General features: G+C 46.2%; 1 protein-coding gene across 1 annotated transcript in view; it reads right to left on the reverse strand.

Moving 5' to 3' along the window:
* Nucleotides 1-14,254, reverse strand: part of LOC109882542 (ensconsin) — a 70,645-nt gene that overhangs the window by 39,844 nt on the left and 16,547 nt on the right. The window contains exons 2-4 of the mRNA XM_031836726.1: nucleotides 4,161-4,274; nucleotides 3,789-3,863; nucleotides 617-780 (exon numbers count right to left, since the gene is read on the reverse strand). Of these exons, the coding sequence (XP_031692586.1) occupies nucleotides 617-780; nucleotides 3,789-3,863; nucleotides 4,161-4,274 (353 nt within the window). The remainder of the gene's footprint in view (nucleotides 1-616; nucleotides 781-3,788; nucleotides 3,864-4,160; nucleotides 4,275-14,254) is intronic.

Raw genomic sequence — 14,254 nt, forward strand, 5'->3', positions numbered from 1 at the left:
GGATGCTGGCCTTCTAGGCAGAGTTCCAGGCCAGCATCCCAGAGTCACCTCTTCACTGTTGACGTTGAGACTGGACAGGGGAACTCTGCCTAGAAGGCCAGCATCCCAGAGTCACCTCTTCACTGTTGACGTTGAGACTGGACAGGGGAACTCTGCCTAGAAGGCCAGCATCCCAGAGTCACCTCTTCACTGTTGAGACACCACAGTGTCCAGTGTATTCAGTGTGTGTAGTGTGTGTCTAGTGTATTCAATGTGTGGTGTGTGTAGTGTGTGTACAGTGTGTGTAGTGTGTACAGTGTGTGTAGAGTGAGTGTACAGTGTACAGTGTGTGTAGAGTGTACAGTGTGTGTAGAGTGCGTGTACAGTGTACAGTGTGTATAGTATATTCAGTGTGTGTAGTGTGTGTGTGTGTGTGTATAGTGTGTGTGTGTGTGTGTATAGTATATTCAGTGTGTGTAGTGTGTGTGTGTGTGTGTGTGTGTGTGTATAGTGTGTGTAGTGTGTGTAGTGTGTGTGTGTGTGTGTATAGTATATTCAGTGTGTGTAGTGTGTGTAGTGTGTATAGTGTGTGTAGTGTGTGTGTGTGTGTGTATAGTGTGTGTAGTGTGTCCCTCACCTTCTCCTCCTCCAGGTTCTGTCTTCTCTTCTCCTCCACAGCAGATCGTCTCCTGTCCTCCTTCCTCCTCTGTTCCTCCATCTTCCTCTTCCTCTCCTCCAGGTGTTTGTCATAGTAGTGTCTGGCCCTCTCCTCCCTCTCCTGCCACACAGCCTCCCTGGCAGCTGACACACAGTAAGGCTTGGTGTTGGGGGTCAGGTAGTAGACAAGAGTCTGATGTAGTAGTGTAGCTTCTCTCTCTCTCTACATGACTAAGGGAATGTGGTATGTTGTAGTGTAGCTCCTCTCTACATGACTAAGGGAATGTGGTATGTTGTAGTGTAGCTCCTCTCTCTCTACATGACTAAGGGAATGTGGTATGTTGTAGTGTAGCTTCTCTCTCTCTACATGACTAAGGGAATGTGGTATGTTGTAGTGTAGCTTCTCTCTCTCTCTACATGACTAAGGGAATGTGGTATGTTGTAGTGTAGCTCCTCTCTACATGACTAAGGGAATGTGGTATGTTGTAGTGTAGCTCCTCTCTCTCTACATGACTAAGGGAATGTGGTATGTTGTAGTGTAGCTTCTCTCTCTCTCTACATGACTAAGGGAATGTGGTATGTTGTAGTGTAGCTCCTCTCTACATGACTAAGGGAATGTGGTATGCTGTAGTGTAGCTCCTCTCTCTCTACATGACTAAGGGAATGTGGTATGCTGTAGTGTAGCTCCTCTCTCTCTACATGACTAAGGGAATGTGGTATGTTGTAGTGTAGCTTCTCTCTCTCTCTACATGACTAAGGGAATGTGGTATGTTGTAGTGTAGCTTCTCTCTCTCTCTACATGACTAAGGGAATGTGGTATGTTGTAGTGTAGCTCCTCTCTACATGACTAAGGGAATGTGGTATGCTGTAGTGTAGCTCCTCTCTCTCTACATGACTAAGGGAATGTGGTATGTTGTAGTGTAGCTCCTCTCTCTCTACATGACTAAGGGAATGTGGTATGTTGTAGTGTAGCTTCTCTCTCTCTACATGACTAAGGGAATGTGGTATGTTGTAGTGTAGCTCCTCTCTCTCTACATGACTAAGGGAATGTGGTATGTTGTAGTGTAGCTCCTCTCTCTCTACATGACTAAGGGAATGTGGTATGCTGTAGTGTAGCTCCTCTCTACATGACTAAGGGAATGTGGTATGCTGTAGTGTAGCTCCTCTCTCTCTCTACATGACTAAGGGAATGTGGTATGTTGTAGTGTAGCTTCTCTCTCTCTACATGACTAAGGGAATGTGGTATGTTGTAATGTAGCTCCTCTCTCTACATGACTAAGGGAATGTGGTATGTTGTAGTGTAGCTCCTCTCTACATGACTAAGGGAATGTGGTATGTTGTAGTGTAGCTCCTCTCTCTCTACATGACTAAGGGAATGTGGTATGTTGTAGTGTAGCTCCTCTCTACATGACTAAGGGAATGTGGTATGCTGTAGTGTAGCTCCTCTCTCTCTACATGACTAAGGGAATGTGGTATGTTGTAGTGTAGCTCCTCTCTCTCTACATGACTAAGGGAATGTGGTATGTTGTAGTGTAGCTTCTCTCTCTCTACATGACTAAGGGAATGTGGTATGTTGTAGTGTAGCTCCTCTCTCTCTACATGACTAAGGGAATGTGGTATGTTGTAGTGTAGCTCCTCTCTCTCTACATGACTAAGGGAATGTGGTATGCTGTAGTGTAGCTCCTCTCTACATGACTAAGGGAATGTGGTATGCTGTAGTGTAGCTCCTCTCTCTCTCTACATGACTAAGGGAATGTGGTATGTTGTAGTGTAGCTTCTCTCTCTCTACATGACTAAGGGAATGTGGTATGTTGTAATGTAGCTCCTCTCTCTACATGACTAAGGGAATGTGGTATGTTGTAGTGTAGCTCCTCTCTACATGACTAAGGGAATGTGGTATGTTGTAGTGTAGCTCCTCTCTCTCTACATGACTAAGGGAATGTGGTATGTTGTAGTGTAGCTCCTCTCTACATGACTAAGGGAATGTGGTATGCTGTAGTGTAGCTCCTCTCTCTCTCTACATGACTAAGGGAATGTGGTATGTTGTAGTGTAGCTCCTCTCTACATGACTAAGGGAATGTGGTATGTTGTAGTGTAGCTCCTCTCTCTACATGACTAAGGGAATGTGGTATGTTGTAGTGTAGCTCCTCTCTACATGACTAAGGGAATGTGGTATGTTGTAGTGTAGCTCCTCTCTCTCTACATGACTAAGGGAATGTGGTATGTTGTAGTGTAGCTCCTCTCTACATGACTAAGGGAATGTGGTATGTTGTAGTGTAGCTTCTCTCTCTCTACATGACTAAGGGAATGTGGTATGTTGTAGTGTAGCTTCTCTCTCTCTCTACATGACTAAGGGAATGTGGTATGTTGTAGTGTAGCTCCTCTCTACATGACTAAGGGAATGTGGTATGTTGTAGTGTAGCTCCTCTCTCTACATGACTAAGGGAATGTGGTATGTTGTAGTGTAGCTTCTCTCTCTCTACATGACTAAGGGAATGTGGTATGTTGTAGTGTAGCTCCTCTCTCTCTACATGACTAAGGGAATGTGGTATGTTGTAGTGTAGCTTCTCTCTCTCTACATGACTAAGGGAATGTGGTATGTTGTAGTGTAGCTTCTCTCTCTCTACATGACTAAGGGAATGTGGTATGTTGTAGTGTAGCTCCTCTCTACATGACTAAGGGAATGTGGTATGTTGTAGCGTAGCTCCTCTCTCTCTACATGACTAAGGGAATGTGGTATGTTGTAGTGTAGCTCCTCTCTCTCTACATGACTAAGGGAATGTGGTATGTTGTAGTGTAGCTCCTCTCTACATGACTAAGGCAATGTGGTATGTTGTAGTGTAGCTCCTCTCTACATGACTAAGGGAATGTGGTATGTTGTAGTGAAGGTTCACTGCCCCCTGTTACCATGGTACCCAGGTTACATAAAGGGGGTCATGGGGTTGTGTGTGGGGGCCGACGACTGTGAACGGGATGTTTTGGCGTGCGTGTGTGTGCCTAGCAGAGAGGGATTGTCTTTGTGTTGTTCAGGACTAAAGCCTAGTCACATGACCCACAGCTGACGATTCAGACAGCTGCTCCAGGCCTCTGGGTGTGTTTATAGTCCCCCCCTCCCCCAACAGACGATCACACACAGTTTGCAGGATACACACCGGTCTGTTTCTCCCTCTCCTCTCGACGCTCCCGGGCCAGTCTCTGTCGCTCGTCAATCTTGAGGACCAACGGCTCTGTAACATAAACACAACGTTTAGAGAAGGGAACACACACTCCAGATCTAAGTTTCCAACTGTACACACACACACACACAGAAAGAGGGATAGACACACAGACAGACAGACACACAGAAAGAGGGATAGACACACAGACAGAGACACACAGAAAGAGGGATAGACACACAGACAGACAGAAAGAGGGATAGACACAGAGAGAGACAGAGACAGACAGGAAGAGGGATAGACACACAGACAGACAGATAAGGAAGAGGTGATAAAAGGAAGATAGAAAAGGAGAAGGTTAAAGGTCACCTGGTTTGTTAGCAGCATTGTTGCTGGGAGTAGGTGATAATGTTACAGTCGGGGTGGAGGACTGGGTCTGACCCGACCATCTCCTCTCCTCTGCTTTGGTCTGAGAGTCAGAGACTGGGGACAGACAGACACACAGCGGTCAGCTGGGAAGTGTTGTATTGATCAGCTGACTGGTTGACTATCAGAGGGAAGTGTTGTATTGATCAGCTGACTGGTTGACTATCAATCAGAGTATTGATCAGCTGACTGGTTGACTATCAGAGTATTGATCGGCTGACTGGTTGACTATCAGAGTATTGATCAGCTGACTGGTTGACTATCAGAGGGAAGTGTATTGATCAGCTGACTGGTTGACTATCAGAGTATTGATCGGCTGACTGGTTGACTATCAGAGTATTGATCGGCTGACTGGTTGACTATCAGAGTATTGATCAGCTGACTGGTTGACTATCAGAGTATTGATCGGCTGACTGGTTGACTATCAGAGGGAAGTGTATTGATCAGCTGACTGGTTGACTATCAGAGGGAAGTGTATTGATCAGCTGACTGGTTGACTATCAGAGTATTGATCGGCTGACTGGTTGACTATCAGAGTATTGATCAGCTGACTGGTTGACTATCAGAGTATTGATCAGCTGACTGGTTGGCTATCAGAGTATTGATCGGCTGACTGGTTGACTATCAGAGTATTGATCAGCTGACTGGTTGACTATCAGAGTATTGATCAGCTGACTGGTTGACTATCAGAGTATTGATCAGCTGACTGGTTGACTATCAGAGTATTGATCGGCTGACTGGTTGACTATCAGAGTATTGATCGGCTGACTGGTTGACTATCAGAGGGAAGTGTATTGATCGGCTGACTGGTTGACTATCAGAGGGAAGTGTTGTATTGATCAGCTGACTGGTTGACTATCAGAGGGAAGTGTATTGATCGGCTAGTAGAGTGCTTCATGACTTCAACCACTGTCATGACTCTCCTGTGAGGATCCAAAGGATCAGGTTACAGAGGATCAGCACTACAGGGCTCGCTCTCTCCCGCAGAGAGGGAGAGGGGGGAGAGGGGGTTTTATGAATGATGAAATATGGAAAATGTATGTATATTTTGTGATGTCATTAAAAGTTGCGTGAAGACGTTATAAGGAAAAAAACATTGTAACTTAGAGTTTTCATACGGCGTTTATCAGGTTGACTTTCCGTTGATATTATTGACTAGGCAGAAGACGGTGTTTATCAGGTTGACTTTCCGTTGATATTATTGATTAGGCAGAAGACGGTGTTTATCAGGTTGACTTTCCGTTGATATTATTGATTAGGCGTCCTCAGAAGACCCCTCTCCCAGAAAGAGTGCAAGTAAACAGACAACTCAGAGAAAGGACATTGTGGCACCTTGGGGACAATCAGAGACCGAGGAAAAGGCCCTTTCTCACCAAGCGGAACTCGGTGAGTAACACGGACTACATCTGACCCAAAAGAGCGGCAGTTCGGAGCAAGGTATCAGGGTTATTGTGAGCGGAGTCTGTATGTATGAATGAATGACTCTCTCTCTCTCCCGCCCCTCTCCAAGTGTCATATTGTGGTAATACAACGACAACAAGTCCCGAGTGGACTAAGTATCTAACCAATAGCCGACACTGTGTGTGTATCCCATGTTATCTTATCATTTAGCTTGTTAGTAAATACATTATCCAATCAATGTGTAGTACTGAATATTCTGAAGGATCCAACGATGATGTGGCGTTGATGTGACGTTCATGATGTGGCGTTCAGAATGAGACCGATGAGGTAATAATGAGAAGTGACTAATTGATGTAAAAGATCTGTGTATGTTTAGAGTTCAATTCAGGAGACGGCAACTCTTCCCGTGGTCCCCAAATTCCTAATAAGTTAATTGTTACATGATTAATCAATTTAAAAAATAAAACAATTAATTTATATAAAAAATAAAAAAACATTTTAACATTTCATGACATTAACGTCACGACAACACACAGAGCAGCCAGCCAGCCACACAGAGCAGCCAGCCAGCCACACAGAGCAGCCAGCCAGCCACACAGAGCAGCCAGCCACACAGAGCAGCCAGCCAGCCACACAGAGCAGCCAGCCAGCCACACAGAGCAGCCAGCCAGCCACGCAGAGCAGCCAGCCAGCCACGCAGAGCAGCCAGCCAGCCACACAGAGCAGCCAGCCAGCCACACAGAGCAGCCAGCCAGCCACACAGAGCAGCCAGCCAGCCACACAGAGCAGCCAGCCAGCCACACAGAGCAGCCAGCCAGCCACACAGAGCAGCCAGCCAGCCACGCAGAGCAGCCAGCCAGCCACACAGAGCAGCCAGCCAGCCACGCAGAGCAGCCAGCCAGCCACGCAGAGCAGCCAGCCAACCACGCAGAGCAGCCAGCCAACCACGCAGAGCAGCCAGCCAGCCACGCAGAGCAGCCAGCCAACCACGCAGAGCAGCCAGCCAGCCACACAGAGCAGCCAGCCAGCCACGCAGAGCAGCCAGCCAGCCACGCAGAGCAGCCAGCCAGCCACGCAGAGCAGCCAGCCAACCACGCAGAGCAGCCAGCCAGCCACGCAGAGCAGCCAGCCAGCCACGCAGAGCAGCCAGCCAGCCACGCAGAGCAGCCAGCCAACCACGCAGAGCAGCCAGCCAACCACGCAGAGCAGCCAGCCAACCACGCAGAGCAGCCAGCCAACCACGCAGAGCAGCCAGCCAACCACGCAGAGCAGTCAGCCAACCACGCAGAGCAGCCAGCCAACCACGCAGAGCAGCCAGCCAACCACGCAGAGCAGCCAGCCAACCACGCAGAGCAGCCAGCCAACCACGCAGAGCAGCCAGCCAACCACGCAGAGCAGCCAGCCAACCACGCAGAGCAGCCAGCCAACCACGCAGAGCAGCCAGCCAACCACGCAGAACAGCCAGCCAACCACGCAGAGCAGCCAGCCAACCACGCAGAGCAGCCAGCCAACCACGCAGAGCAGCCAGCCAACCACGCAGAGCAGCCAGCCAACCACGCAGAGCAGCCAGCCAACCACGCAGAGCAGCCAGCCAACCACGCAGAGCAGCCAGCCACCCACACAGAGCAGCCAATCAATCTTCCCTGTGACCAGCCCTGGAACTGTGAGGAGTAACAGCCTAACCTACACTACTGTTCAAAAGTTTGGGGTTACTTAGAAATGTCCTTGTTATTGAAAGAAAAGCTAATTTTTTTGTCCATTAAAATAACATCAAATTGATCAGAAATACACTGTAGACATTGTTAGTGTTGTAAATGACTGTTGTAGCTGGAAACGACTGATTTTTAATGGAATATCTACATAGGCATACAGAGGCCCATTATCAGCAACCATCACTCCTGTGTTCCAATGGCACGTTGTGTTAGCTAATCCAAGTTTATCATTATAAAACCCTTTTGCAATTATGTTAGCACAGCAGAAAACTGTTGTTCTGATTAAAGAAGCAATAAAACTGGCCTTTAGACTAGTTGAGTATCTGGAGCATCAGCGTCTGGGGTTCGATTACAGGCTCAAAATGTCCAGAAACAAAGAACTTTCTTCTGAAACTCGTCAGTCTATTCTTGTTCTGAGAAATGAAGGCTTTTCCATGTGAGAAATTGCCAAGACACTGAAGATCTCGTACATCGCTGTGTACTACTCCCTTCACAGAACAGCGCAAACTGGCCCTAACCAGAATAGAAAGAAGAGTGGGAGGCCCCGGTGCACAACTGAACAAGAGGACAAGTACATTAGAGTGTCTAGTTTGAGAAACAGACACCTCACAAGTCCTCAACTGGCAGCTTCATTAAATAGTACCCGCAAAACACCAGGCTCGACGTCAACAGTGAAGAGGCGACTCCGGGATGCTGGCCTTCTAGGCAGAGTTGCAAAGAAAAAGTTTCTCTGTCCAGTGTCTGTGTTCTTTCTTAATCTTTATTGGCCAGTCTGAAATATGGCTTATTCATTGCAACTCTGCCTAGAAGGCCAGCATCCCGGAGTCGCCTCTTCACTGTTGACGTTGAGACTGGACAGAGGAACTCTGCCTAGAAGACCAGCATCCCGGAGTCTCCTCTTCACTGTTGACGTTGAGACTGGTGTTTTGCGGGTACTATTTAATGAAGCTGCCAGTTAAAACCTCTTGGCGCACCCATCCCGTTAGCGGGATCATTTTCATCAACACCCTCTGAATTGCAGAGCGCCAAATTAAAATATATTTAATTTATGAAATCACAAGTGCAATATACCAAAACACAGCTTAGCTTGTTAATCCACCTGGCGTGTCGGATTTCAAAAAAGCTTTACAGTGAAAGCAAACCAAGCGTTTATGTTAGGACATCTCTCTCAGCAGACAAAACATTACAAACAGCTAGCAGCAAAGTAGATTGGTCACGAAAAATTAATCGCTTACCTTTGATGATGTTCGTATGTTTGCCTTCATGAGACTCCCAGTTACACAATAAATGTATGTTTTGTTCCATAAAAGATAATTTTTATATCCAAAAACCTCCATTTGGTTGGCGCGTTTTGTTCAGTAATCCGGAGGCTCGTGCGGTCACAACGGGCAGACGAAAATTCCAAATAGTATCCGTAAAGTGCGTAGAAATATGTCAACGTTTTTTTATAATCAATCCTCAGGTTATTTTTACAATGAATAATTGATAATATTTCAACCGGACGGTAGCTTTTTCAATAGGAGAGAGAGAGAAAAGGTCTGCTCCAAGCTGCTCGTGCAAAACTCTGGGTACACACAGCTATCAATTTACGCGATGTGACCATTCTCGCTCATTTTTCAGAATAAAAGCCTGAAAATATGTCTGAAGACTGTTCACACCATGTGGAAGCCATAGGGAAAGGAATCTGGTTGATATCCCTTTAAATGGAGGGAAGGCATACAATGGAACAGGGAGGTTTCAGGTTAACAGCACTTCCTGGTTGGATTTTCCTCAGGTTTTCACCTGCAATATCAGTTCTGTTATACTCACAGACAATATTTTGACAGTTTTGGAGACTTTAGAGTGTTTCCGATCCTAATCTATCCTAATTATATTGCTTATTCTAGCTTCTGGGCCTGAGAAATAGGCAGTTTACTTTGGGAATGTTTTTTATCCAAACATCAAAATACTGCCCCCTTGCTTCAAGAGGTTAATGTGTTTGGACCCCAGGAAGAGTAGCTGCTGCCTTTGCAGGAACTAGATGGGGATCCATAAGGAATACAAAAAGCCTGTGGGAATTTGTGTCATTTAAATACAACCAGAGAGAAAGAGGCAAACTTTAAGCTACTTGGTGAATTATGATGATTATTATATTATAATTATTATTATGATGATTATTATACCATGAAGACATGGTGCAGATTAACAAGATATCAGATATGGTTCTGCCCTCCTGTCTCTCACACTGCACTGCTCTTTCTCTGGACTAATGACTAATGATGACTTCAGTCTTCGGTCTGTTGTGTGTGTGTGTGTGTGTGTGTGTGTTCAGTCTTCGGTCTGTTGTGTGTGTGTGTGTGTGTTCAGTCTTCGGTCTGTTGTGTGTGTGTGTGTGTGTGTGTGTGTTCAGTCTTCGGTCTGTTGTGTGTGTTCAGTCTTCGGCCTGTTGTGTGTGTGTGTGTGTGTTCAGTCCTCGGTCTGTTGTGTTTGTGTGTGTTCAGTCCTCGGTCTGTTGTGTGTGTGTGTGTGTGTGTGTGTGTTCAGTCTTCGGTCTGTTGTGTGTGTTCAGTCTTCGGCCTGTTGTGTGTGTGTGTGTGTGTTCAGTCCTCGGTCTGTTGTGTTTGTGTGTGTTCAGTCCTCGGTCTGTTGTGTGTGTGTGTGTGTTCAGTCCTCGGTCTGTTGTGTGTGTGTGTGTGTTCAGTCCTCGGTCTGTTGTGTGTGTGTGTGTGTTCAGTCCTCGGTCTGTTGTGTGTGTGTGTGTTCAGTCCTCGGTCTGTTGTGTGTGTGTGTTCAGTCCTCGGTCTGTTGTGTGTGTGTGTGTTCAGTCCTCGGTCTGTTGTGTGTGTGTGTGTGTGTGTTCAGTCTTCGGCCTGTTGTGTGTGTGTGTTCAGTCCTCGGTCTGTTGTGTGTGTTCAGTCCTCGGTCTGTTGTGTGTGTGTTCAGTCCTCGGTCTGTTGTGTGTGTGTGTGTGTTCAGTCCTCAATCTGTTGTGTGTGTGTGTGTTCAGTCCTCGGTCTGTTGTGTGTGTGTGTGTTCAGTCCTCAGTCTGTTGTGTGTGTGTGTGTTCAGTCCTCGGTCTGTTGTGTGTGTGTGTGTTCAGTCCTCGGTCTGTTGTGTGTGTTCAGTCCTCGGTCTGTTGTGTGTGTGTGTGTTCAGTCCTCGGTCTGTTGTGTGTGTTCAGTCCTCGGTCTGTTGTGTGTGTTCAGTCCTCGGTCTGTTGTGTGTGTGTGTTCAGTCTTCGGTCTGTTGTGAGTAGAATAGCCTAGCTTATTCATGTCACCAATGTCACTGTGATACAGATATATCATCTGGTCCGTCTTGGTAGTCTACTATTTGTTGCTGAGTGGGTGGAAGTGTTTTTGTCTCCTAGGCTAAATATGGAAAGACAGTAGGTTACCGGTAGCCTGTATCGATTACCTTCTCAGACATAATGGAATGCGGCGCCTTGAAAGCACATCGGCTAAGGCATTTCGAGATTGGAGATATGAAAGGATATTTTACATGAGAGAGAGAGTTATATAGGTAAAGGAATGCCGCTTCTGACGCGCGACTAACGTCCATCACTAGGCAACGAGAACTGATAAATAATATCAAGTTGCCTGCGTGCAGACCAATCTACCCTAAAACAGTAATTCAAAGTGTGTTAAATACTGTTACTTAAGAGTGTGTTAAATAAATAAAGGGTTGTGGTAGATATCACTACATTACTGTAGCTGTGTTCTGTCTGTAAAGGGTTGTGTGTGTTCAGTCAAAGCAAGGGCTGATTTCAAGGTTTTACTGCTAACCTACAAAGCATTACATGGGCTTGCTCCTACCTATCTCTCTGATTTGGTCCTGCCGTACATACCTACACGTACGCTGCGGTCACAAGACGCAGGCCTCCTAATTGTCCCTAGAATTTCTAAGCAAACAGCTGGAGGCAGGGCTTTCTCCTATAGAGCTCCATTTTTATGGAATGGTCTGCCTAGCCATGTCAGAGACGCAAACTCGGTCTCAACCTTTAAGTCTTTACAGAAGACTCATCTCTTCAGTAGGTCCTATGATTGAGTGTAGTCTGGCCCAGGAGTGTGAAGGTGAACGGAAAGGCTCTGGAGAAACGAACCGCCCTTGCTGTCTCTGCCTGGCCGGTTCCCCTCTTTCCACTGGGATTCTCTGCCTCTAACCCTATTACAGGGGCTGAGTCACTGGCTTGCTGGGGCTCTCTCATGCCGTCCCTGGAAGGGGTGCGTCACCTGAGTGGGTTGATTCACTGATGTGGTCATCCTGTCTGGGTTGGCGCCCCCCCTTGGGTTGTGCAATGGCGGAGATCTTTGTGGGCTATACTCGGCCCTGTCTCAGGATGGTAAGTTGGTGGTTGAAGATATCCCTCTAGTGGTGTGGGGGCTGTGCTTTGGCAAAGTGGGTGGGGTTATATCCTTCCTGTTTGGCCCTGTCCGGGGGTGTCCTCGGATGGGTCCACAGTGTCTCCTGACCCCTCCTGTCTCAGCCTCCAGTATTTATGCTGCAGTAGTTTGTGTGTCGGGGGGCTAGGGTCAGTTTGTTATATCTGGAGTACTTCTCCTGTCCTATTCGGTGTCCTATGTGAATCTAAGTGTGCGTTCTCTAATTCTCTCCTTCTCTCTCTCGGAGGACCTGAGCCCTAGGACCATGCCCCAGGATTACCTGACATGATGACTCCTTGCTGTCCCCAGTCCACCTGGCCGTGCTGCTGCTCCAGTTTCAACTGTTCTGCCTTCTTATTATTCGAACATGCTGATCATTTATGAACATTTGAACATCTTGGCCATGTTCTGTTTTAATCTCCACCCGGCACAGCCAGAAGAGGACTGGCCACCCCACATATGCTCTCTCTAATTCTCTCTTTTTTTTCTCTCTCTCGGAGGACCTGAGCCCTAGGACCATGCCCCAGGACTACCTGACATGATGACTCCTTGCTGTCCCCAGTCCATCTGACTGTGCTGCTGCTCCAGTTTCAACTGTTCTGCCTTATTATTATACAACCATGCTGGTCATTTATGAACATTTGAACATCTTGGCCATGTTCTGTTATAATCTCCACCCGGCACAGCCAGAAGAGGACTGGCCACCCCACATAGCCTGGTTCCTCTCTAGGTTTCTTCCTAGGTTTTGGCCTTTCTAGGGAGTTTTTCCTAGCCACCGTGCTTCTACACCTGCATTGCTTGCTGTTTGGGGTTTTAGGCTGGGTTTCTGTACAGCACTTTGAGATATCAGCTGATGTACGAAGGGCTATATAAATAAATTTGATTTGATTTGAATTTGATTTGGTAGATATCACTACATTACTGTAGCTGTGTTCTGTAAAGGGTTGTGGTAGATATCACTACATTACTGTAGCTGTGTTCAGTACATACCATACTGTCTGATCACAGAATTTATAAACCAGACATACTGTACTGTCTGATCACAGAGTTTATAAACCAGACATACTGTCTGATCACAGAGTTTATAAACCAGACATACTGTACTGTCTGATCACAGAGTTTATAAACCAGACATACTGTACTGTCTGATCACCGAGTTTATAAACCAGACATACTGTACTGTCTGTTTACAGAGTTTATAAACCAGACATACTGTACTGTCTTTGATCATAGCAATGAATGTCATCGTCACCAACCTGATGTTTTTAAAGAGACAGTGTACAATGTTCTCAATAGGAACATTTTCCTTTATGCACAATGTAGAAACCTAATGTTCCACTAATGACTCATTACCATGTCAGGTGCTCATATAAACAATGAATATTTTATAATAAACAGTTTTAAGTATGTGCTTCAAAAGGTAACTTGAATTGACATCAGCTGTCTCTCTTTTCCCCTGATGCTCCTAAATGGAATGAACCTTTTAATGTTGGGAGCACCGGTGCTAACTATCACATCCTCGTGATCAGTCCGTCTTTCACATCCTCGTGATCAGTCCGTCTTTCACATCCTCGTGATCAGTCCGTCTTTCACATCCTCGTGATCAGTCCGTCTTTCACATCCTCGTGATCAGTCTTTGTCTCACATCCTCGTGATCAGTCTTTGTCTCACATCCTCGTGATCAGTCTGTCTATCACATCCTCGTGATCAGTCTGTCTATCACATCCTCGTGATCAGTCTGTCTATCACATCCTCGTGATCAGTCTGTCTATCACATCCTCGTGATCAGTCTGTCTTTCACATCCTCGTGATCAGTCTGTCTTTCACATCCTCGTGATCAGTCTGTCTTTCACATCCTCGTGATCAGTCTGTCTTTCACATCCTCGTGATCAGTCTGTCTTTCACATCCTCGTGATCAGTCTGTCTTTCACATCCTCGTGATCAGTCTGTCTTTCACATCCTCGTGATCAGTCTGTCTTTCACATCCTCGTGATCAGTCTGTCTTTCACATCCTCGTGATCAGTCTTTATGTCTCACACATCCTCATGATCAGTCTTTATGTCTCACACATCCTCATGATCAGTCTTTATGTCTCACACATCCTCATGATCAGTCTTTATGTCTCACACATCCTCATGATCAGTCTTTATGTCTCACACATCCTCATGATCAGTCTTTATGTCTCACATCCTCATGATCAGTCTTTATGTCTCACATCCTCATGATCAGTCTTTATGTCTCACATCCTCATGATCAGTCTTTATGTCTCACATCCTCATGATCAGTCTGTGTTTCCAGGAGACTTGCAGTACAAACTAATCTAAGCAAACCCCCACCACTTCAGGGAGAGGTTTATCCACTGGGGATTGGAGCAAGATGGTCAGCTAATATACAGTAGAAGACAAATATATATTAATACATGTTGCTAAGTTTACTTTCCCTGGTAGGTCACCCTAAAATGGTAAAAACGATAAATAAATGGTTTTAAGGCGACAATGTGGAAACAGGTGCAGAAAAGATTGCACTGCAGAGAAGGATAGACCAATTCTGCACCTTTGTTTGT

The sequence above is a fragment of the Oncorhynchus kisutch genome, linkage group LG12 (assembly GCF_002021735.2).
Source record: "Oncorhynchus kisutch isolate 150728-3 linkage group LG12, Okis_V2, whole genome shotgun sequence".
NCBI classification, from domain to species: domain Eukaryota; kingdom Metazoa; phylum Chordata; class Actinopteri; order Salmoniformes; family Salmonidae; genus Oncorhynchus; species Oncorhynchus kisutch.